Source organism: Microcebus murinus, chromosome 18 (assembly GCF_040939455.1).
Source record: "Microcebus murinus isolate Inina chromosome 18, M.murinus_Inina_mat1.0, whole genome shotgun sequence".
Classification (NCBI taxonomy): domain Eukaryota; kingdom Metazoa; phylum Chordata; class Mammalia; order Primates; family Cheirogaleidae; genus Microcebus; species Microcebus murinus.
Window position 1 is genome coordinate 30188015 of NC_134121.1, and position 25235 is coordinate 30213249.

A 25235-nucleotide genomic window follows, 5' to 3' on the forward strand; every position below is an offset into this window, starting at 1 on the left:
TTACATTCTCATTGCAGGTAACACTCAAATTGCACATTTACACAGCTTAATTATTTTTCCTCTTGCCAGAGAAATCACACAAATAACTAAACATACAAATAACTCAATTGTTAAACTCCCTTAAGTATCCTAACCTAAAAATCAAATCACTTAAAAGAAAGTACACTGACAGTACCATCTCTCAGGTTTTAAGGCTTACATTTGTGAAAAATATGAGGTATCTCTGTTATAAATTATTTTACTTAATAGTTCATAAAATGTATATACTATTCACAGAGGGATCAGTGGACACAAAGTGATAGAGATGATTTAATTTACTAATTAGTTTTCACATTACTTGGATTTGTTAACCTCAGAGGCAATTTTTTTAAGCCAGATCTTACAAACTAAAAGACACTCTGGAATGTCCAACCCTTATCTGGATATTGTCATTTTATTTTTTTCAAACTTCTTAAAACCAGTATCTCACTAGGGAGGCAATAAGTTAGAATGCAACCTAGCGGGGAAATTCTGCATTTACTCAATGTCCATAGTTTCTACATAGTTCCAGATGTTCAGTACATTAATAATACACTAACTCAAAGCCTCTTTTTGAAACTTTAGAAAGTGCAAATTGCATTAAGACCTCTTTGCCCTCATTAATGGTATTGTTACAATCCTAGTTCTCTGGAAAATGTTTTTTGGCATGTGTTTAACTTTATAATATTGCCATTTACTCACTTTAATAGCCAGTACTCAAATCTTAATGCTTTTAATAGGCCTGCCTAAACAGACTACCATCTTTTGTAATCTTAATCACATAATTTATTTCATAGGTAAAACCTGCCTTTTTTCTCCATCTAAAGATGATTCTTCACTATTCATTTCCTGAGGTACTAATATTTAAGAAATGTTTACTTTCTTTTATTCAGTTGATATGTAACAATAGGTGGCATATGTTACGAATAAATGGTTCCTTTTAAATACTAATAAAAATGGAAAATAAAGGAGTAGGAGTTTTTAAAATAACTTTAGTTGTAGTAGAAATATTAATATATCCTTAATTCTTGCTATATACAAACAGAAAATATAAGACGACTAAATATATGACTTTCTATTGAAACAACTTCATATTTGGCAATATCTGACTCAGCACCCTCACCTCAAGAGGCTGGGTTATATTTCAGGATCAAACTTTCAATGAATACAAATATAGTCAGTAGAGCACTTACAGGAATAACAAAGAGAAATATTGCCCTTAAGTGAAAGTAAGACCCCTTATAGTTCTTGGCAATCTAAGTGGAAATGAAAGATCCTACAGTCCTTTCTGAAAAGGAACATTCCCTCTCATAAATTACTTAAAAGACTGAGGATTCTGAAAATGTTAGAGCTGTGCAACTGATACTGACACATTTATTTAGAGTCACTTATTGATACATGGCAATAAAAATACACACTGATACTTACAGGGCAAAAGATGTCAATTAAATGGCATTTCCAAAATAACTAATACATTTTTTCATGGCAATTTACTTTGCTAAACCTCTTCAAAAGAAAACAGTAAGAACCCAATCACTATTTATGTATGGAACAAATTCTTAACTCTTTGAAACATAAATTCTGAATTACTATTGATTCAGTTTCATCAATGTCTGAAGTAACCATTTAATTAAAATGTACATAATTTGACTGGTTTTGCTATTTTAGAATGAAGAAGTATTGGCTTAGTAAATATTGGCTGAAATCTTAAGGAATTTATTCACACAAATTCAACTATGCTTCATTCCTTACCTGAGTAGATTAACCATAAGCCAAAAAAGGTAACTCATTATGTATACTTCTGTACAAAGGCTAGTAATTAAAGTAAACTAAGGAGGTCAGTGCACTTACACAATTAGAATCTAGGTTGGTGGCTCATGCCTGTAATCCTAGCACTCTGGGAGGCCAAGGCAAGAGGATAGCTTGAGTTCAAGATAGCAGGAATTCAAGACCAGCCTGAGCAAGGGTGAGACTCCGTTTTTACCAAATATAGAAAAATTAGCCAGGTGTGGTGGTGTATGCCTGTAGTCCCAGCTACTCTGGAGGCTGAGGCAGGAAGATCGCTTGAGCCCAGGAGTTTGAGGTTGCTGTGAAGTAGGCTGATGCCAAGGCACTTGCCCGGGCAACAGAGTGAGACTCTGTCTCAAAACAAAACAAAAAAACCCACCAGACTCTAGGTTGAGAGAAGCAAATGAATAAGCAGCAACCAGAATAATGTTACCTAAAAGTTACTACTTTCAAGTATTGCCAACCTCAATTGGCTATAGACCTGTTACTGTAAAACTTGAAAATGAAATGCTTGGGAAAAAACACCATTTCACAATCTAGTGAAAAAGATCTCAAAGGAAAAAAAGTACAATGTGGTACAAAACAAAATAGAAAGGATTCAAGATATATCACTACAGAAAACCATCAAATCAAAAAGGAAGACAACAAGCAGAATAAAGACACGAAGTATCTACAAAACAGCTAGAAAACAATTAACAAAATGGCAGCAGTAAATCCTTACCTAACATTAATTATCTTGAATGTAAATGGATTAAACTCTCCAATAAAAAGACAAAGAGTGACTAAATGAATAGGAAAGCAAGACCCAACTATACACTACCTACAAAAAACTCACTTCACTTTTAAGGACACATACAGATTGAAAGAGAAGTGATAGGAAATGATATTCCACACAAATGGAAACCAAAAGAGAGGAGGGTTAGCTAAACCTATATCAGAGGAAACAAACTAAGTCAAAAACAGTAAAGAGAGGCAAGGAAGGACTTTATATACTAATAAATGGGTCAATTCATCAAGAAGACATAACAATTGTAAATGTATATGTATCCAACATCAAAATATCTAAGTATATAAAGTAAATATTAAAGGAACTCAAAAGAGAGATTGCAATACAGTAATAGTAGGGACATCAATGCCCCACTTTCAAGAATGGACAAATCATACAGACAGAAAATTTATAAGGAAACATTGGACTAGAGTAATACTTTAGACCAAATGAACCTAACAGACATGCACAAGCATACCTCTGAGATATGGTAGGTTTGGTTCCTGACCACTGTAATAAAGCTAATATCACAATACAGTGAGTCACACACATTTTTGGTTTCCCAGTGCATATAAAAGTAATGTTTATGCTATACTGTACTCTATTAAGTGTACAATAGGATTATGTATTAAAAAACAATGTCTTGGCTGGGTGCCGTGGCTCACGCCTGTAATCCTAGCACTTTGGGAGACCGAGGCGGGCGGATTGCTCAAGGTCAGGAGTTCGAAACCAGCCTGAGCGAGACCCCGTCTCTACCAAAAATAGAAAGAAATTAAATGACCAACTAAAAAAATATATATATATACAAAAAATTAGCCGGGCATGGTGGTGCATGCCTGTAGTCTCAGCTACTGGGGAGGCTGAGGCAGGAGGATCGCTTGAGCCCAGGAGATTGAGGTTGCTGTGAGCGAGGCTGACGCCATGGCACTCACTCTAGCCTGGGCAACAAAGTGAGACTCTGTCTCAAAAAAAAAAAAAAAAAAACCAAAAAAAAACCCAAAAAACAATGTCTTACCTTGATTTACAAATACTCTGCTAAAAAAGGCTGACACAAGAGAACAGAGTACATACTGTTGAAAAAAGAGTGCTAACAGACTTGCTTCATGCAGGATTGCCAAAAACGTTCAAAACTGCATTTTATAAAAAATGCAATATCTGAAGTACAATAAAAGAAAGCAAAATAAAATGAGGTAAGCCTGTACAGAACATTCCATCCAGCAGCAACAGAATACACATTATTCTCAAGTACATGGAACATTCTAGAGAATAAAGCATTTGTTAGGTCACAAAACAAGTCTTAGCACATTTAAGAAGACTGAAATCATATCAAGTATCTTTTCTGGCCACAATAGTATAAAATCAGAAATCAGTAACAGGAGGTGCTGGGTGCAGTGGCTTGTGCCTGTAGTCCAAGCTACTCAGGAGGCTGAGGGGGAATTGCTTGAGGCCAGGAGTTCAAGTTCAGCCTGGGCAAAATAGCGAGATTCCCATTTAAAAAAAAAAAAAAGGAACAATTTTGGAAAATTCAGAAATACAGGGAAATTAAACAACATGCTCCTGAACATTCAATGGGTCAATGAAAAAATTAAAATGAAAATTTAAAAAATATCTTGAGACAAATGAAAATAGAAACAACATACCAAAACTTATGGGATGCAGTAAAAGCAATTCTATGAGAAAAGTTTATAGCAATAAATACCTACATCACAAAAGAAGAAAATCTCAAACAATTTAATTAACATTACCCCTCAAGGAACTTAAAAAAGAACAGAAAACTAAACCCAAGGTTAAGAGAAGGAAGGAAATAATAAAGATCAAAGCAGAAATAAATAAAATAGGGACCAGAAAAATAAAACAAAAATCAACAAAACTAGGAATTAGTTTTTGAAAAGATAAACAAAATCAACAAACCGTTAGCTAGATTAACAAGGAAAATGAGAGAAAAGATTCAAATAAATAAAATAAGAAATGGAAGAGGAGACATTACAACTGATACCACAGAAATAAGAGGCTACTACAAATAATTATATATCAACAAACTGGATAACCTAGAATAAATGGATAAATTTCTGGACACACAGAATCTACCAAGACTGAATCATAAGGAAATAGAAAAACTGAACAGACCACTAATGAGTTCTTTCCAATCAAAGAAAACCGGAGGACCTGATGGCTTCATTGCTGAATTCCACCTAACATTTAAAGAACACTTTCCCAATCCTTCCCAAACTCTGCCAAAAGATCATAGAGGAGGGAATACTTCCAAACTCTTTATATGGCTAGCATTACCCTGATACCAAAGCCAGATAAGAACATTACAACAAAAGAAAACTACAAGCCAGTATCATTGATGAAGATACACACCAAAATCCTCAACAACATACTAGCAAATTGGATTCAACAACATATCAAAAAGATCATAAACCATGATCAAATGGGATTTGCTCCTGGAATGCAAGGACGGTTCAATATACATAAATCAATAAATGTGATAAGTCACATTAACAAAATGAAGGACAAAAACCATATTACCATCTCATTAGATGCAGAAAAGGTATGTGACAAAATTCAACATCCTTTCAGGAGAAAAATTCTCACCAAATTAAGTATAGAAGGAACATATCTCAATACAATAAAGGCCAAATATAATAAGCCCACAGCTAACATGATACTCAATGGTGAAAAATTGAAAAGCCTTACCTCTAAGATCTGGAACAAGAAAAGAATGTCCACTTTCACTACTTGTATTTAACATAGCACTGGAAGTCCTTACCAGAGCAATTTAGCAGAGAAAGAAAGAAAATAAAATGCACCCAAATAAGAAAGGAAAAAGTGAAACTGTTGCTATTTGCTGACAACATGCTCTTATATATCATCCTAAAGACAACACCAAAAAACTCTTAGAATAAATGAATATGTTAATAATAGTAAAGTTGCAGGATACAAAATCAATATACAAAAAATCAGCAGTATTTCTATACACTAACAACAAACTATCCAAAGAAGAAATTAAGAAAATAATCCCTTCTACAGTAGCTACAAACAAATAAGAATAAATTTAACCAAAGAGGTGAAAAGACCTACACACTGAAAACTACAAAATGTTGATGAAAGAAATTGAAAATGACACAAATAAATGGGAAGATATCCTGTGTTCATGGATTGGAAGAACACTGTTAAAATGTCTACATTATCCAAAGTGATCTACCAGTTCAGTACAATCCCTATCAAAATTCCAATGTCATTTTTCATAGAAATAGAAAAAAAAATCCTGAAACTCCTATGGAACCATAATAAACCCTGAATAGCCATGGCAATTCATGAGCAAAAAGGACAAAGCTGGGCCAGTCATGGTGGCTCAGCTTTGGCGCCTATAATCCTAGGATGCTGGGAGGCCGAGGCGGGTGCATTGTTTGAGCTCAGGAGTTTGAAACCAACCCGAGAAAGAGCAAGACCCCATCTCTACTAAAAAAAAATAAATAGAAATTAGCTGCACAACTAATATATATATATATATGAGCTGGGCATGGTGGTACATTCCTGTAGTCCCAGCTACTCAGGAGGCTGAGACAGTAGGATCGCTTGAGCCCAGGAGTATGAGGTTGCTGTGAGCTAGGCTGACACCACGGCACTCTACTCAGGGTGATGGTGTGGGACTCCGTCTCAAAAAAAAAAAAAAAAAAAAGACCAAAGCTGGAGGCATCATGCTACCTAATTTCAAAGTACACTATAAAGCTATAGTAATTAAAATAGCATGGGGCAGGCGCGGTGGCTCATGCCTGTAATCCTAGCACTCTGGGAGGCCGAGGCAGGAGGATTGCTTAAGGTTAGGAATTTAAAACCAGCCTGAGAAAGAGTGAGACCCCGTCTCTACTATAAATAGAAAGAAATTAATTGGCCAACTAATATATATAGAAAAAATTAGCCGGGCATGGTGGCACATCCCTGTAGTCCCAGCTAATCAGGAGGCTGAGGCAGAGGATTGCTTGAACCCAGGAGTTTGAGGCTGCTGTGAGCTAGGCTGACGCTATGGCACTCACTCTAGCCTAGGCAACAAAGTGAGACTCTGTCTCAAAAAAACAAAAACAAAAAAACAGCAGCATGGTAATGGCATAAAAACAGACATACCAGCCAATGGAACAGAAAAGAGAGCTCAGAAATAACCCATACATGTACAGTCAATTGATTTTTAACAAAGGTGCTAACTATACACAATGGGAAAAAAAGCCTCATTGATAAATGATGCTGAGAAAACTGGATATCCACATGCAGAAGAATGAAATTAGATCGTTACCTAACACCATATATAAAACTCAACTCAAAATGGATTTTTCTTTTTCTTTTTCTTTTTTTTTAAAGAAACGGGGTCTTATTCTGTCACCCAGGCTGGAATGCAGTGGGCGTGCCCATACCTCACTATAACTTCAAACTCCTGGGCTTAAGTGATCCTCTCAACTCAGGCTCCCAAGAAGCTAGGATTTGGGATTACAGAAATGAGCCATCGCGTTCAGTATCAAAATGGTTTGAAGACTTAAACCTAAGGCCTGAAATGGTAAAACTACTAGAATAAAACACACAGGGAAAACTAGACAACATTGGTTTGGGCAATAATTTTTTTGGATTTGATCCCAAAAGCACAGGCAACAAAAATAGACCAATGGAATTACATTAAACTAAAAAACTTCTGCACAGCAAAGAAGACAATTAACATACTGAAGAGAAAACCAACAGATTGAGAGAAAATATTTGCAAACCCCCATCAATAAGAGGTAATATCCAAAATATATAAAAGCCCCCTAAAACTTAATTGCAAAAAAATAAATAAACCCAATTGAAAAATAGGTAAAGGACATAAATACACATTTCTTCAAAGACATACAAATGGCAAATAACAGGTATATGAAAAGATGCTCAACATCACTAATTATCAGGGAAAGGTAAATCAAAACCATAATGAGATATCACCTCACACCTATTAGAATGGCTATCACCAAAGAGACAAAAGGTAAGTGTTGGTGGAGAAATAAAGGGAACCATTGTACATTATTGGTAGGAACTTAAATTAGTATATCCTTTATAGAAAACTGAACGGAGATTCTTCAAAACAGTACAACAGAATTACAACAGAATCCTGCAATCCTACTTCCGGGTATTTACCCAAAAGATTTAAACTCAGTTTCTCAAAAAGAAGTCTGCACTCTGTTGTTCACTGCAGCATTATTCACATGGATAGAATTGGAGAACATTGTGCTAAATGAAACAATCCAGGCACAGAAAGACAAATATCACATATTCTCACTTGTATGTGGAATCTAAAACAATCAAACTCATAAAAGAAGAGTGTACAATGGTGGTTACCAGAAGCTGGGGTAACTACCCTTCTACTTTCTGTCTCTATGAATTTGACTAGGTATTCATACAAGTGGAATCATACAGTTATTTGCCTTTTTGAGATTGGATTATTTCACTCAGTATGATGTCCTCTAGATTCATCCATGTTGTAGCATGAAAACAACATCCATTTACTCTCTCACAGTTTCTGTAGGTCAGAAGTCTAGGCATGGCTCAGCTGGTGTGGGATGTTGATAGTCGGGGAGGTTGTGTATGTGTGGAGGCAGGGGGTATATGACAGCTGTCTCTACTGTCCATTCAATTTTGTTGTGAACCTAAAAGTGGTCTAAAAAATAAAATCTGTTTTTAAAAAGACTACTTGACCTATAGTCTTCTCTACATTGAGCTGCTACATGCAGAATCTTTTCCTTAAGGATTTTTCTTCCTTTATGATCTTTCATGTTAGCATGACTTCCTAGTATATCATCTTCAAGCTAACATTATCTAAACCCAACAAATCTTATTTCTAAAAACTCCTCAAAAATAGTACTTTGTACAAAGGCAAATACCAAAGTACTGGTATGAACTCTAACCATTTATTCACCATGTCCTATATATATCTTTTGAAAGAGTTTTCATATATTTTTTGAAAGAGTTTTTAAAAATACATTAACCCTTGAGTTAACCTGGCTCCTTAAAATTAAAGGCAAGAGATTGAGAGAGTTCATTTCTGTAAATTGAGACAGTTCCATTTGCTATAGTATTTGGAAATATTCAATTATAGTATAAAATACAGAAACCCAAGTAGATGGGTGAAATTCTTAAGATGTTAAAATCACACATAGAGGCCAGGTGTGGTGGCTCACACCTGTAATCCTAGCACTCTGGGAGGCCGAGGTGGGCAGATTGTTTGAGCTCAGGAATTTGAGACCAGCCTGAGCAAGAGTGAGACCCCATCTCTACTAAAAAAAAAAAAAAAAAAAAGAAAGAAATTAGCTGGACAACTAAAAATATATAGAAAAAATTAGCCGGGCATGGTGGCACATATCTGTAGTCCCAGCTACTCGGAAGGCTGAGGCAGGAAGATTGCAGAGCCCAGGAGTTTGAGGTTGCTGTGAGCTAGGCTGACGCCACAGCAACAGCACTCTAGCCCGAGCAACAGACTGAGACTCTGTCTCAAAAAAAAAAAAAAAAAAAAAATCACAGACAGAATTTAGAAACCTATAAGCTATATTAAAGAGATAAAGTAAGTATAGCATTTGCATATGAACATAAATGAAAAAGGATGGAAGGACACTAAACATTCAAGATACATTATATTTACCTGAGGTACCAAATATTCAAGATACACTAAATATATGTGAGGCATATGAAACACTACTCAACATTCATGAAATCTTATTCTGCTACCAACTGGTGCTATCACTTCTGGCTCCATGTATCCTCTACCCAAGAAAGGCAAATATAAGCCATAGTGGCTCAGCAAGTGAATTGATGGACTAAAGTTATGGCCAGGTACATTTGCTCTGACTTTCTCTAATAAAATGTGTATCAACTATGCATCTGTTGGGCCCCCTTGCTCAAACTTCATTTCCAGTTTTTGTAACCATACCATCAGCAAGGAAAGCTGCTGTGACAAAGAAAGAAAGATAAGACATGAACATTGCATAACCCAGGATTTAGGTGATATGGTCCTTCTATCCACTTACACTTGCTCTTAATCGTAATGTATCCCCAACTCCATCCCCTTGCCTCTTAGTGTGTGTTTTAAATTTATTTACTAAACTGTATGATTCAAGTATCTTAATTTGGTGTCAGCTTTTTTGTCCTAGGACCTCTGGGGAATCCTGCCTGATAAGTATATTGGGAGGCTAGGTAACTTCCTTCCTGATAATACCTGATTCATCCAAATACAAAAGGTGTCAATATGAAACTGTCAGCCAAAACAAAACAACAATTCATTGCTATTATAAAGACTATAACCAAGATGGAACACCTGGAATCTCCAAGTTTTTCTAACTCACATCAAGTTCAAAATGGGAATATGGGAAATATACAGTAAATAAAGCATAAGTTATATTTAACCAATTTGTCATTTCCCAAAAAGTGCTTTCTATATCTATCCATGAAAAATATAGTTTAGAAACAAGGGGTTATAGGAACACAGGAGTTAGAATTAATTCAGCTTCTGGATTTACTACTGAATCTCTGCCTGCTGTGGTTTGAATGTCCCCTCCAAAACTCACGTTGAAATTTAATTGCCATTGTAACAGTATTAACAGGTGAGGCTTTTAAAAGATGGTTAGGCCATGAGGCCTCTGCCATCGTAAGTAGGTTTAAATGCCTTTAAAAAAGGAGGGCTTTTGGGAATAGGTTCTCTCTGTCTTGACTGTTCTTTCACCTTTCACCATGGGATGAAGGCACTCACCAAGTGTCGGAACCTCGATATTGGACTTCTCAGCATCTAGAACTGTGAGAAAGAAATTTCTTTTCTTTATACATTATCCAGTCTGTGGTATTCTGTTATAGCATCACAAATGGACTAAGATATTGACTCTTCAAACTAAGCTACCTAGCTATCCTTGACTCTACTTTCATCTTAACTTTCCTGCTTTTATTCTCCCTAAAATTTTCACCTAAAAATTATATTCAATATATTTTTGTAAAAATATACTTTTGGAACCAGATGTGATACAAGCGTATGCATGTTACTTATAGACAAGGGGTATAAATGACTATATATATATATATATATACACAGACAGACAAAACAAAGCAAAAAAAAAAAAAACCAATAAAAACATACCCTTGACTTTAAAAACTTTCCAACTGTACTATTTTTCAGAATATTCAATCATTCTACTTTTTAAAACAGCTTTTCAATATACCCCTTCAGAATAGCTCTTCTATATATCTTCCTAATGACAACAGTTTAGCTTATAAGCAAAAAAAAATGTGCAAGCAAATATTAATATAAGTATAGATATACCAATATAAAGGTATTTGTATATACGTGCATATTGTTCTAAATAAAAATAGAGCCAATTAATATTTATCAGATCAACCATATTTCATGTATTAAACTCTAGAAAACTATTATGAAGATAGCATCAAACTAGAAAATCATGTTTTAAGGCAAGTTCTTTCACTAAATGTATATGACCTCGGCCAACTTACATGAATTATCTACGCGAAATGTAGTATATGCCCAATAAATATTTGTCAAAGGAATAAACAAATAGATGAATGCATATTGTTTAATAATGATAATCTACATGTCACATTTGACAAGCTTCCAAATTAACCCACCTGGGAGAGGTCTTATGATTCATAGCTTATACCCTGTCCCTGAGTAAAGAATCTTACTGTGACTTCCTCAAACTATTGACATATTGATCATTGCACCCTATTGACCTAATGAACCTACTGACACTGAAAAGGACATTGATTTGTTTTTGAATCGTGAAATTACTGATTGTCTTAGTTATAGAACATTTTAGCCTGCATGCTGTAAACTGTAGCCAATGAATGTAACTTCTGTATTGTATTCTCCAATGAAAAAGGACAACTCTGAAATGAGGAGTCTCTCTTCCTCTTCCTAAACTCTTATAAAAGCATTTCAACTTGTAACAGCTTTGTTGGTATGTCTTCCCAGGTCAATCTTCATATTTTGTTCCCAATAAACCTTTATCAAATTATTTCTGCCTCAACAGCCTTAATTTCAGTCAACAACAAAGAGTAGAAGTCCTCAAGAACTACACTTAACCTCTGAGAGATGAACATCCTCCCTATAACATTCCAAAAGCCTCAATGCCATGAGGATTCTTTCTTCTTAATATTATAGGAAAAAATATTCCTTGAAGAGACTCAGTTGATCACTTAAAATAAGGCAAATTTATAACTTAAAGAAATTTCAACCTTCTAAGACAAACATTTTTATATGTAGCACTTTAGTTCCTCCTTTAGATTAAGTACAAAAAAAACTTAAAACAAGAAATACATCAAACTGGCAACACTGCAAATCTCTTAACACACAAACTTAATGCTGAACAATACTTATAAAAACTGTAACCATAGACTGAACAGAAACATTTGCATTTTATCCCTTATCTGACATTCAGTGATGAATGCAAAATGTTCCCTCTGGGAAAATGGCTTATGTATCTTACTCATGAAGATATAAAACAAAATCAAAGTCTGTAATGTACAAATAAAAAGATCCAAGTTGCTACTCTGGCACCAGAAAGTCTCTTTTCAAAATGATTTAATAGAAACTTTTCTATAAAAGTTTAGAAACACTTCTACCAATAAAAATGATCTCTCAGAGAGTTCTAAAGCAGTGATGCTGCTAGTTAAATGACAATAGAGTCAAAAATCAAACTTAGTAAAGAAACGGTGTTCTTTATGAAACTATTGTAATTACTAGTAACTTTAGAAGGCTCTGAAAGAAATATGGGGGAAAAATCTAGAATGACATGATCTCACCTTTATCTTTACACAAATGCTGCAGTTTACAACAAAAGGAAATTTGTTTTCTCACTGAAAGTTTTAAGTAAATACTCATTCTAATTATCTAGTTATAGAGGGGGAAAAATACTTACCGTAGAAATGTGTGGTTTGCAAAGGTTTAAACTTCAATCCTATGTTTCTTTTATGAAAACCTGCAATCTTCTGTCTAGTCTTTTCCTTAATTTTCACACAAGCAATGATAAACTCTGTGATTATAAAAATATTTTCTGTGCCTTTGCTAATACTGTCCCCTTAGTCTAGAATGATAAGATTATTATAATATCTACATTCTGAAATTCACTTAAAATACATTTTTAAAGACAACAGAATTAGGATGTCCAGTTTCAGCTCTAATAATAAAGAACTTGGAAGTCATCATATCTGTTTTATAAGAAACATGCCAAACAAACTGACTTTTCTGGGATTTAGCAGAGAAATGAAGTCACAGTGCAAACTGGAACCCTGAAATCTGGAGACAAGTGAATACACAGAATCACTGTCAACATATGCTTACTTGGAGCAGTAGCCACTAAAACCATAAATTGGTAGAAACAAAAGATAATTTTGACAAATTGCTGGGGGAGGAAATGTACCTAGCTTAAAAGAAAGTCCTAGGAACTGTAGTCTTAGGGGACCCCACATTTTTAAAGATATTACTTTCAGAAATCTCACCAGGTTCTCACTGTAAACAGCCAAGAAAAATACTCTTGTTTCTGCTGGGGGTGAGGTGGAGGGTGGGGTAATTAACCGTTTTGAAATACACTCAAAACATTCTCCATAACAAAAGTCAGTCTAGTCTACCAACAAGGGAAGACGACTTTACCAGAGTCTTATCCAACTTGAGGGAAGGGAAAATTCCCTAAACTCCAGCTTCCTCCTGTCTCTTCTAATGCGATGAATGAAGAGCTAAGAAACATTTGTGAAGGTCACAGGCAAGGGACATAATTCCACTGAAAGACAGATGTACAGGATTACAAGATGCTTCCTCTCCCCTCATACCTTACCACCACATCAGTAGGGATCTAGGATAATAGCAGTGGATTACAACTCAGAGAGCTGTAAGGCTTAAACTCTATTTAAGAATGAGTTTTGGGGACATTTAGAAAGCAACTCAAGTCCATATAAGAATTAAAGAACACTGGTAAAGATAACTATAAGGTAAGACATAGAAGTAAAATATGTATTTTATAGTAGATAGAAAAGACAGTATAAAATGTATTTTTTGTTTGTAACTTTTTTCCTATCTAATTTGAGAATCAACTGCATAGGCAATAATTATAAATTATTACAGGCATACAATATGTAAAGATGTAGTTTTTATGACAATAATGACACAAGAGAAGTGGGACAGAATATCACTATATAGGATCAGAGTTTTTGCATACTATTTTCCCCCCCTGGGGGGCCAAATGGAGTGATTTTGAAAACTTAATTAGTATTAATCCAAACTACATTGTTATAATAAATTAAGATGCTAACTGTAATTCCAAGGACTACCACTAAGAAAATAACTCAAAAATACATAGTAAAAGAAACACCAAGGGAATTAATATGATACATTAGAAACATTTAAATGGCATACTAGAAAATATCTATCTATGAGATTCAGAAGACAGTAAGGGGGGAATAGAAGGGAGAAAGACACCAGACATACAGAAAACAAATATTAATAGCAAAGTGGCATTTATAAAGACTACTTTATCAGTAATTACATTAAACATAAATGGTTAGTAAGCACTCAGATAAAAGCAGAGATTAGCAGATTGGATTTTTAAAAAAAACGATCCAAGTATATGCTGTCTACAAACAACACATGTTAATTTCAAAGACAAACAGGTTGGAAGTAAAAGGTAAATTATTCAGCCATAAAAAGGAATAAAGCATTAAATCACCCTACAAGACAGATGAACCTTGAAAACATTATGCTATGTGAAAAAGCCAGACATATTAAACCACAGACTGCTGAGAAAGATTTTTTAATAAAAAAAGAAAAATTAAAAAATTAAAAATTAAAAAAAAAAAAGCCAGACATAAAAGGCCACATATTATATGATTCAATTATATAAAATGTCTAGAAAGGACAAATCCATAGAAACAAAAAGCAGATTAGTGTTTGACAGGGAATAGGTTAGAGTAGGGAGTGGCTACTAATGGATAAGAGACTTCTTTTGGAGGTCAGAAAAATGTTCTGGAATTAGATAGTGGTGATGGTTGCACAACTTTGTGAATATACTAAAAATTAAATTTAAAAATGCACAAAGAATTTAAGTATTTGTCCAAAGAAGATACCCAAATTGTCAATAAACACATGAAAAGATATTTGACATCACTAGCTATTAGGTAACTGCAAATCAAAACCATAAGAGATATCACTTCATATACATTAGGAAGGTTATTATTTAAGAAACACAAAGTGGCCGGGCGCGGTGGCTCACGCCTGTAATCCTAGCACTTTGGGAGGCCGAGGCGGGCGGATCGCTCAAGGTCAGGAGTTCAAAACCAGCCTGAGCGAGACCCCGTCTCTACCAAAAAAAATAGAAAGAAATTAATTGACCAACTAAAAATATATATACAAAAAATTAGCCGGGCATGGTGGCGCATGCCTGTAGTCCCAGCTACTCGGGAGGCTGAGGCAGTAGGATCGCTGAGCCCAGGAGATTGAGGTTGCTGTGAGCCAGGCTGACACCACGGCACTCACTCTAGCCTGGGCAATAAAGTGAGACTCTGTCTCAAAAAAAAAAAAAAAAAAAAAAAAAAAAAAACACAAAGTAACAAGTGTTAGCAGGATGTGGAGAAGTTGGAATCCTTTTGCACTGCTAGTGGAAATCTAAATTGTGCAATGGCTGTGGAAAACTCTTTAATGGTTCTTCAAAAAGTTAAATTACCACGATTTCAGAAATTCTGTTTCTACGAATGTAGCCAAAAGAACTAAAAGCAAGGACTCAAACAGATATTTGTACATCAATGCTCACAGTAGCATTACTTACAACAGACAAAAAGTGGAAACAATCCAAATATCCATCAACAGATGAATAAACAAAATGTCACACATATATACATGTACCTATATATATGTATACAAATATGTGTGTATATATATGTATGTGTATTTTACATATACAATGGAATATCATTCTGCCATAAAAAGGAATAAATTCTTTTTTTTAAAGTAAAATTAAGTTGGCAGATTTTGCTATAATTGTTTAAGAAAGGAAAAAAGTATTATAAACACAAAAAACTCATCCGTCCCAGATGGGACACGAACCCACAATCCCTGGCTTGGGAGCCCAATGCCTTATGCATTAGGTGACCGGGGCTTCTGTGAACGACATGCTTTAACAACATATTCAATTTTTTTCTTCCTTGGCACATCATCATCCCTTAAGTTTCTTTTTACTCTATCCTGGGAAACCACAAGTAGCACACCAAGATGAGGAGCGTGGCATACTAGAGTCGTAGTTCAGAGAACAAAAGCCTACATTACAGCTCCAAAGGCTTTATCCTCCGAACAGCACTGAAACTCCGGGTGCAGAATGGGCGCATGCAGGCTCTAAAAGGAATAAATTCTGATACATGCTACAAGATGGATGAACTTTGAAAACATTATAAGTGAAATAAATCAGAACAAAAGACAAATATTGTATGATCTCATTTATATGAAGTAGCTACAGTAGACAAATTCATAGAGATAGAAGAATTGAGGGTAAGGGCAACTGGGGAAAGGGAGTCTGGGGAGTTATTATTTAATGGGTTCAGAGTTCTTATTTGGGATGATGAAAAGTTCTGGAAATAGATAGTGGTGATGGCTAACACTGTGAATGTACTTAACACCATTAAATTTACATTGAAAAATGATTAAAATGGTAAATAAACAAAAATTTTAAAAGAAAAAACAAAAACATGAAGAACAATCTTACTATTAATCAAAGACAGTAAATGGGAATAAAAAATGTTCAAAGGACTATTTTCTGTGTCTGTGCTTTTTTTTTTTTAATATTAAAAGGTTTATTTCAGTACCATTGTAAGGAAACAATCCTCAACAAGTCAGCAAACCAAGGAAAGGAAATGGACAGACACAATCATTCTTCCTATAGCTTCCTGAGTCAGCAGGCTGGCTTGTGGCCCCCCTTGGTGGCAAGATCTTAAGGAAGCCTATCATGCTTATCTGTTAAACTGTGGGAACAAACACTTCATGTAACAGTCATTCTTAGGTCAAACATAAGAACAAACTACTTTGAAATCACAATTTATCACACGTTCTCTGAATACACAGTACTGTGCTTGCTACTTATACTTCTATAGAAAATAATGCATTTTTTAGTTTGTTAGACCTTGTAAAGACCCTTTTAGAAATGAGTTATTCAAATGTCCAGACATTCTTTTTTAAAAAAAAACCTAACAAGTTTAATCTCAGAGGCTACTAATATGATAAACTATGTGCTTATTAATGGAGCCATGAATACTGAGTGTAATTACTTGACCATTTCTGGCATTAAAACAACCTCCCAGAATATTAAGCACACCCCAAAACTGAAGGCATCTTGTTTCTGACTTTGTACAATATCAAAGCTTCATAATGCTAAAGAAAACCAAAACAAAAGAGAATAGTTTGTATAGGAAAATAAGAAAATAACCCAAGGGCAAAAGGAAAATGATGATTACTACTGAAAAGGAGTAATAGTATCCTTCCTAAAAGGGGTAGGGGGATCATAGGAGGAAATATGTTTTTCATACAATGTTTTCAACGTTTTGCTGCTTTTTCTATAAATAATTTCTAGTACTCTTCTTTCAGATTAGCCACTGGGACAGAAATTATACCTGTATTTTAAAATTTATTGAGAAATTATTACTGTTAACTTTTTCTCCACAACTGTGATTCTATATAAGATGTAAACCCTGCATAACTTATGTAATACTTGACAGATAAATACAGTAGGACCAAGACACTTAAAGCAGATAATATACATTTGAGACGATTTCTACAAAGTCCAGGAAAAGCAATGACTCCACTGTGCAGTGTCAATGCATGTGACAACCAGCATGTTATCATTCAGCTCTGGCTGCAGCCCTGCTGTCTACAGAGGCCCAATTAGTTTTCAGGGAATCACAAATTAGGCAGGCAATGAAGCAGAAAAATAATCCATCTGCTTTGCTAATATATAAATTTACTAAAAAGCATATTTCAATGATATAATCTCTTATAACCCGACTGTAAATGTAACTAAGATTAATATTGTTACACTTATTCCAAGAAATTAAGTTAGGAGGTGGCATTACATTTGTATTTATACAGTACTACTTTCCTTCTATCAAATGCTATATTTGATCTCAATATTTTAATAATTAAGATGTATTTTTTAACAAGTAAAACTAATAAAAAGAATATCATTTGAGAGTATCAGTTGAAGTATGCTATGAACACTTAAACAAATTGTTTTGTATCCCACTGTAATTTTTTTCATTTAAGTAGACTTTTTCATCTAAATTTATTGTCCACTTAAATAACATTACAGTAGTATTGGATCTCCTCTATATACACTAAGAAAAAATTTACCAAGCCACTTCCTAGCACACAAGGAATCTTTCTTGCCATGTCTTTGGAACCTAGCAAAAAATGTCACACAGACATTTCTATCTCCCTTTTTGTGATTGTGATCGGAAAATATAAAAAGGTTTTACCAATGTGACAAGATTTTATTTTTATTTCTTATATAACTCTGGAAGCATAGTTTCCATGATCCCATAAATAACTTTTCTTCTCAGTTTTCCAGAAGTGATGTGTTTCCATATTTAAGAATTAAATGTTCTACAAATATTATTAGATAAGACCAACTCTCCACATATTTTATTGTATGGCTTAGTATCAGATTTAATTATTAGCTTTCCCAAATATAACTGTTTTGTGTAGATGTTCATGCTCTGGAATAGATCTTGTTTTCTATTAAAATTTTAAATGTTTATGAGCATTTTATTTTTAAATACTCTTATAAAAATTAGCTTATTAATTTTCTTCTGAAAACAAATCCTTTATCTACAGGAAGACTGTTTTATTGTAACTCTGGCTTGTATGTATATATGGAAAGACAGTAGGAAAGTCAAAAGTATCAAAATTGCTGTTGAAACATATTATTTAATTATGCTTCTGTTCTTAGAGGTATAACTTCCCATGTAAAGAGAAGAGAATGCCACTTCTCTACACTGGATTTAGTTTAGATTTTGATAAAATGTGATGTTACTCTCAGGAATTATATATGCTTTCAATGCTTTGAATACTAGAAGGACCAAAATATACTATATAATTTCAATTTAACTAAAAAAATATTAATAAAAATCAGATTAACTAATAAAAAAACCAAGAAAAATACAAGAAGCAAAATAATGGGCAACAAAAAAAGTTTAGCTTAGATTCGCTTTACTGAAATATTCAGAAGAATAATTCCGAAAGTGAAAAAGAATGCTCCTTTATCCTTCAACTATGAAAATATCAATTTGCCCCTAAGAATAACAATCATGTACACATTAACCAGTTCTCTTATATAACTAACATTGTTTGATGACTTTAATTCTTCTAGACTTTTAAGAAAAGCAGAACAATCAAGCATCTTAATATGCTTTATTAAGCATCAAGTATCTTAATAAGTAAAATATATGATATTTAGAAAACTATAATTATTACTCCATTGCTCCTGACCCTAGGAAGCTTACCCTGGTAATTTTTTAAATTATCGTGGTAATTTTTTTAATTTAAATGATGTTTTAAAGACAAAAAGAAACAATAAATACTCCCTTACCTTGTAAGATGGCAAGAAACACAAAATTCCTTGGCTCACAGTCTGGCACACAGATAATAAAAGTGCTCCCACCTCATCTTGGAACTCAAATGTTTCAGTATGCTGGAAGGTAGCACAGAGATTCCGACCCTTGGGGCCTGACCCAATGGTACCAACCCAAACCTAGAGTATAAATGTGTCAGTATTAAAGTTATGCTTAAACAAGGAAAAAAATTAATATTTAGTTGGAAGTATTTATATATTTGTAAAAAAATCAAGCAACAAGTTTAACATTTACTTTGAAATTGGCTTTTTCCTATTACTTTTAATTAATTATATATAGATTTAAATTATAAAAGTTTTGCTTTAGGCAGATAACTGAATTCTCTTAGAATGAAAGTTCTTTAAAAGCAAAAAGGGTTGTACTTATCTCTGTCCTCAATAGCTTTGCAAAATTAAGCATGTAACAATGTTTTGAAATGGGGAGGGAGGGACAAAGAAGCAAATATTGCAAAATATTAACAACTGATGATTCTAGGTGAAGGATATAGACATTCCTACATTAATATTGTTTTATCACTCGGTGGGGTGTCTCACACCTGTAATACCAGCACTCTAGAGAGGCTGAGGTGGGAGGATTGCTTGCAGCCAAAAGTTTGAGATGAGTCTGGGCAACATAGCGAAACCCTACCTCTACAAAAAGTTAAAGAAAAATAAGCTGGGCATGGTGGCACGCACCTGTAACCCCAGCTACACAGAAGGCTGAGGCAGAAAGATCACTTGAGCCTAGGAATTTGAGGTTACAGTGAGCTACAGTCACGCAACTGTACTTTAGCCCTGGTGACAGAGACCCTGTCTTAACAACAATAAAAAATTTTTTTCAATTTTTCTGAAATTTATAATTTTTCAAAATAGGGTGGAGGGAATCAATAAGTGAATGGATAATCGAAGGTGGCACTGCATGGAAAAAAATTATTTTTCCTCTGCTCTCACACCACAACAATCAACACAGAAGATTTCTGTGATAAAGTGTGTGGAGGTTTTTCCCTATATACCAAGCAAGTAAGCAATTCTGTAGCAGACACCAAATGGGTGTCCTCTAATTCAATTCTCTTTTTTTTCTTTCAGTGAAGCTATCCTTCAAAAATAATTCAGTTCAATTCTGACATTATATACCTGGGGATAGCTTCAGATCCCACAGGTTGAAGGCTCAGTCCCCAAGACTGTCCCCTCTTCTCATGACAATCTCAAGCCCCAAGTTGTTTTACCTGTGCTTCTAACTGACCAGTTATAAAATCAGGGATCCCACAAACCCTTCCTTGGGTTTAATTTGCTAGAGGGGCTCACAGAACTCAGGAAAACACTTACTAGTTTATTATTAATATAAAGAATATGACAAGGGATACAGATGAAGAGATGCATAGGGCAAGGAATATGGGAAGAGAGGAACCTCCAAGTATTCAGCTATCCAGAAGTTCTCTGAACCCTGTCCTTTTATGTTTTTATGGAAGCTTCATTGTGGAGGCATGATTGATTAAAACACTGGCTACTGAGATCAATATAATCTTCAGCGGAAAGTCCCAACCCTCTAATTAAGTCTTGGTCTTTCTTGGTGACCAGCCCCCATCTTGAAACTACCTAAGGGCTCCCTGCCATCAGTCATCTCATTAGCATACAAAAAGATCAATTTAGAGATTCTAAAGATTTTACAAGTTGTATGCCAAGAAAAGGGCTAGACTACCAAATAAATATTTTATAATATCTGGGGCATATAGACACAAGGAATATTATTCAGCCTTAAAAAGGAAATTCTGATACATACTACCACATGGATGAAAGGTAAGGACATTATCTACAACATGGACAAACTTTGAGAATATGATGCTAAGTAAAATAAGTCAGTCACAAAAAAGACAAATACCTTATGATTCCATGTATATGAAGTATCTAGAATAGTCAAATTCACAGAAACAGAAAACAGAATGATAATTACAAGGGGTTAGGGAAAGGGGAGAATGAAGAGTTGTTTAATTGGAACACAGTTGTAATTTCACAAGGGGAAAAAGTTTTTGAGACTGGTTACACAACAATATGTATGTACCTAACAAGACTGACCTATACACTTAAAAATAGTTAAGATGGTAAATTTTATGTTATGTGTATTTTAACACAATTAAAATTAAAAATAATTTTTTTAAATTTTGGGGAAAATATAGTGTAACAACATACAGCTGCAAAACTAGAATTATTATAATTCAATGACATTATGGGTTAAATGGACTTTTGTGCACAAGTTAAGAACATAATTAAAGCCTATAACAATATTCTTTTGACAAATACATGCTGAATTTACCAACTTCTTATGTTTATTTGTGCCCCTAAAGAAAGCAACTTGAAAATATGGAACATATATTCTTCCCTCACTGCTGCTCACAGTCATGTTTCTCAACAGGAATATTCTGTCATTTTGGAAAATAAAATGCTTATTTATATACGAGGTTGGCATTCTGGGCTCCCAACTACTAAATGGCAGTAGTTGCTCCCAGGTAATTGTGAGAACCAAAAAAGAAGCCAACAGAAGGCAGAATCAAAAACAACAATCTAAACATCTAGGAAAATTAAAATAACAATAAGGCATTGTTATAAAAAACTAAAATCTTAAATCATAGGAGTCATAAGTACTTTTAATTCATTTCAGATATTCAAAGATGTGAACACTTGCTAAATGCCAGGTATTAATCTAGGTACAGAGGAAGAATGGGGATGTAAAATGAATAGGATCTACAATAGTCTAATGAAAAAGAGAAATACATAAATAATTATACAATAGAAACTAAAGAAGTAAAAATTTTCTTTTGTTAATTTTCATTAAAAAACTAAAAATTATTTAAATGAAGAAATTACAAAATAGTCTTTTTATCCAAAATGAGTGGATTGAAGGATACTATTTATTAGTATTCCCTTTTGTCGACACTATTAAGTAGCTGACATTTTCTTTTATTCTAAAACTGAAATGTTCAATTTCCTATAAATTTGTTTGCTTGCATTTCAGGTACCTTCTAAATTTGTTTACATAGGATTACATTAAAAAAAAAAAACAAAAACTAACCTGTGAGTTTTTAATGACATGATTAGCCTCCAGCTGGATAGTAAATGTAACACCGAGTTCTGATGAAAAGGATTTCATTGGTGATAATGTGCCAGATGTCAAAACAATAGTCCGAACTTTGCCATTAATATCTGAAAAGGCCTAAAAGGAAACATTACATACATAAAATCTTTAAAAGAATCAATCATACTCATTTAAATGTTGGTACTGAACAGAAAGACAAAATTTTCCTTTATAACATAATGAGCTTACCACAGCTGGATTTAAGCACCAAAAGTTTAGCACATGAACTGCAGTTTTCTGTCGTGAACGTTTCTTATTTTTTGGTAGAGCAAAGAACCCATTTTTATCTGAAATATCAGTTTGAGTTATCCAGGAGTAAGTTTGTTGAATAGCAACTTTATAATCATCTGCAAATCTAGATGCAAAGAAAATGCTAATTAAGTGGCAAAATTGTATGAAACATAATAACCTACCTGCATACAATATAGAAACTGATTATATTAAAACTCAGTTGACAGTGGTGGTACCGTCCCACTCAAAGATAACATCTTCCCCACCACTAATTAAATTCGGTAATTCCGATATAAATCAAAGCCATTAAATCATAGAATCAACTGATTGTTACAGGAATTAGAAATCATCTAACCATCTATCCCTCACTAGCCACTTTCCAACCCCATTTTCAAACATCATATAAATCTTGGCAGAACCAGAATTAAAATCTAGGGCTCCTAACTCCCAGTCCAGAGATTTTTGCATTCTGTACTATATAATTAGTTACAAAATAGAAAATAGTATATGTTTGAAGAAACTAGAAGGTGAGTTATACTTTATTACACGAGAAAATAGATAACTTTTACTGAACGTTTTAAAAGTTTTAGCAACTAATTATAAAATCTTTAAGTTCCTTTAAAATCTGAGTCTCAATCTACATCCACTTTTAATGAAACTACTGAAATGACGGTATCCGTGATCCCATTTAGTTTGTAACTTCTTTCAATCAGAGTCTATAAAATGCCTAGGCTTAAAAAAATTAAAATGTGGTATTTTCTACCATATATTCACTATACTATTTCACTGTTAATTTCACCCCTAGAGAGATTACATGTCAAAGTTAAAATCAGGAACCCAACGATGGAGAGAATTTTATAAAAATACTGAAGCCAAAAACTATAAAGCTCTTAAAAGAAAACAAAGGAGAAAGCTTCATGACATCAGAATTGGCCATGATTTCTTGAATATGACTCTAAAAATATAGGCAACAAAAGAAAAAATTTTAAACTCTTTTCTGCATCAAAGGACACTATGAAGAAGAGAAAAGACAATTCATAGAATGGGAGAAAATACTTGTAAAACATATCTGATACAATAATATTCAAAATATATGAAGACTACTATTAATACAATTCTGTTCCCACACAAAGAAATGTTAAATGCCTGAGGTAATGGATAGCCGAAATACCCAGATTGATTAATTCTGTGTATACCTGTATCAAATCATGTGTACCCTAAAAATATACAACTATTATGTACTCATAGTAACTTTTTTTAAAAACTACTATAACTCAACAACAGAAAAACAAACAATGCAATTCAAAAGTGGGTAAGAGACTTTAAAGAGTTATTTCTTTGGAAAAGATATACAATTGGCCAATAAACACATGAAAAGGTTCTCAATATCTCTGGTTATCAGAGAAATACAAATCAAAACCACAAGGAGTTATCACTTGATACCCATTAGGATGGCTATTACACAAAAACCAAAAAATAACAAGTGTTAGCAAGGATGTGGAGAAATTAGAACCCTCATGCACTGCTAAAGGGAATGTAAATGGCACAGTTGCTGCAGAAAACAGAATGGAAGTTCCTCAGAAAGTTAAATGTAGGATTACCATGTGACCCTGCAATTTCTACTGTTAGGTATATATATACACTGAGAAGAATGGAAAGCAGGACTCAAACTGGTATTTGAACACCAATGTTCATAAGTAGCACTATTCATAATAGCCAAAAAGTGGACATGACCCAAATGTCCATCAACATAAGAATGGATTAACAAATGTAGTATATACATTACAGTGGAATATTATTCAGCCATAAAAAGGAATGAAATTTTGATGTATGTTACTACATGAATGAACTCTGAAAATGTTGCATTTACGTGAATTGAAACACACCAGACACAAAAGGATAAATACTACGACTGGTCTTATATGAGATACCCAAAGGGCAGTTTTGTAAGATGAAAGCAGAATAGAGGTTACCAAGGGAGTAGGGGAGGGAGTCTAGGAAGTTTTTATTTCATGGGTGCAGAATTCCTGCCTAGAATGATGAAAAATTTCTAGAAATTTCTGGAAATGGATACAATGCATGACATTGTGAATTTTATGCTGTTCTTAATGGTACTGAATTGTTTACTTAAAAATGGTAAAAATGGTATATGTTATATATATTTTACCACAATAAAAAAAAACAAACACACACAAAGCCAGGCGCAGTGGCTCACGCCTGTAATCCTAGCACTCTGGGAGGCCGAGGCGGGCAGATCACTCAAGGTCAGGAGTTGGGAACCAGCCTGAAAAAAAGCGAGACCACATCTCTACTAAAAATAGAAAGAAATTAATTGGCCAACTAATTATATACAGAAAAAATTAGCCGAGCGTGGTGGTGCATGCCTGTAGTCCCAGCTACTCGGGAGGCTGAGGCAGGAGGATTGCTTGAGCCCAGGAGTTTGAGGTTGCTGTGAGCTAGGCTGAATCCATGGCACTCTAGCCCAGGGAACAGAGTGAGACTCTGTCTCCAAACCAAAACACACACGCACACACACACACAAACACATACACACACACAAATACTGGAACTAGGTAGTACTATGTAACTTAACAGAGTATAGAATGGGAGGGGTTTGTTGCTTTTTATTTTCTACAATTCATATAACATA

General features: G+C 34.1%; 1 protein-coding gene across 2 annotated transcripts in view; it reads right to left on the minus strand.

Moving 5' to 3' along the window:
- BRIP1 (BRCA1 interacting DNA helicase 1) overlaps nt 1–25235 on the minus strand; it is a 161169-nt gene that overhangs the window by 69530 nt on the left and 66404 nt on the right. For both annotated transcript variants that reach the window (XM_012773002.3, XM_075994410.1), the window contains 3 exons: nt 22544–22709; nt 22292–22432; nt 19204–19365 (listed from right to left, as the gene is read on the minus strand). In XM_012773002.3, coding sequence (XP_012628456.1) covers nt 19204–19365; nt 22292–22432; nt 22544–22709 — 469 coding nt within the window. The remainder of the gene's footprint in view (nt 1–19203; nt 19366–22291; nt 22433–22543; nt 22710–25235) is intronic.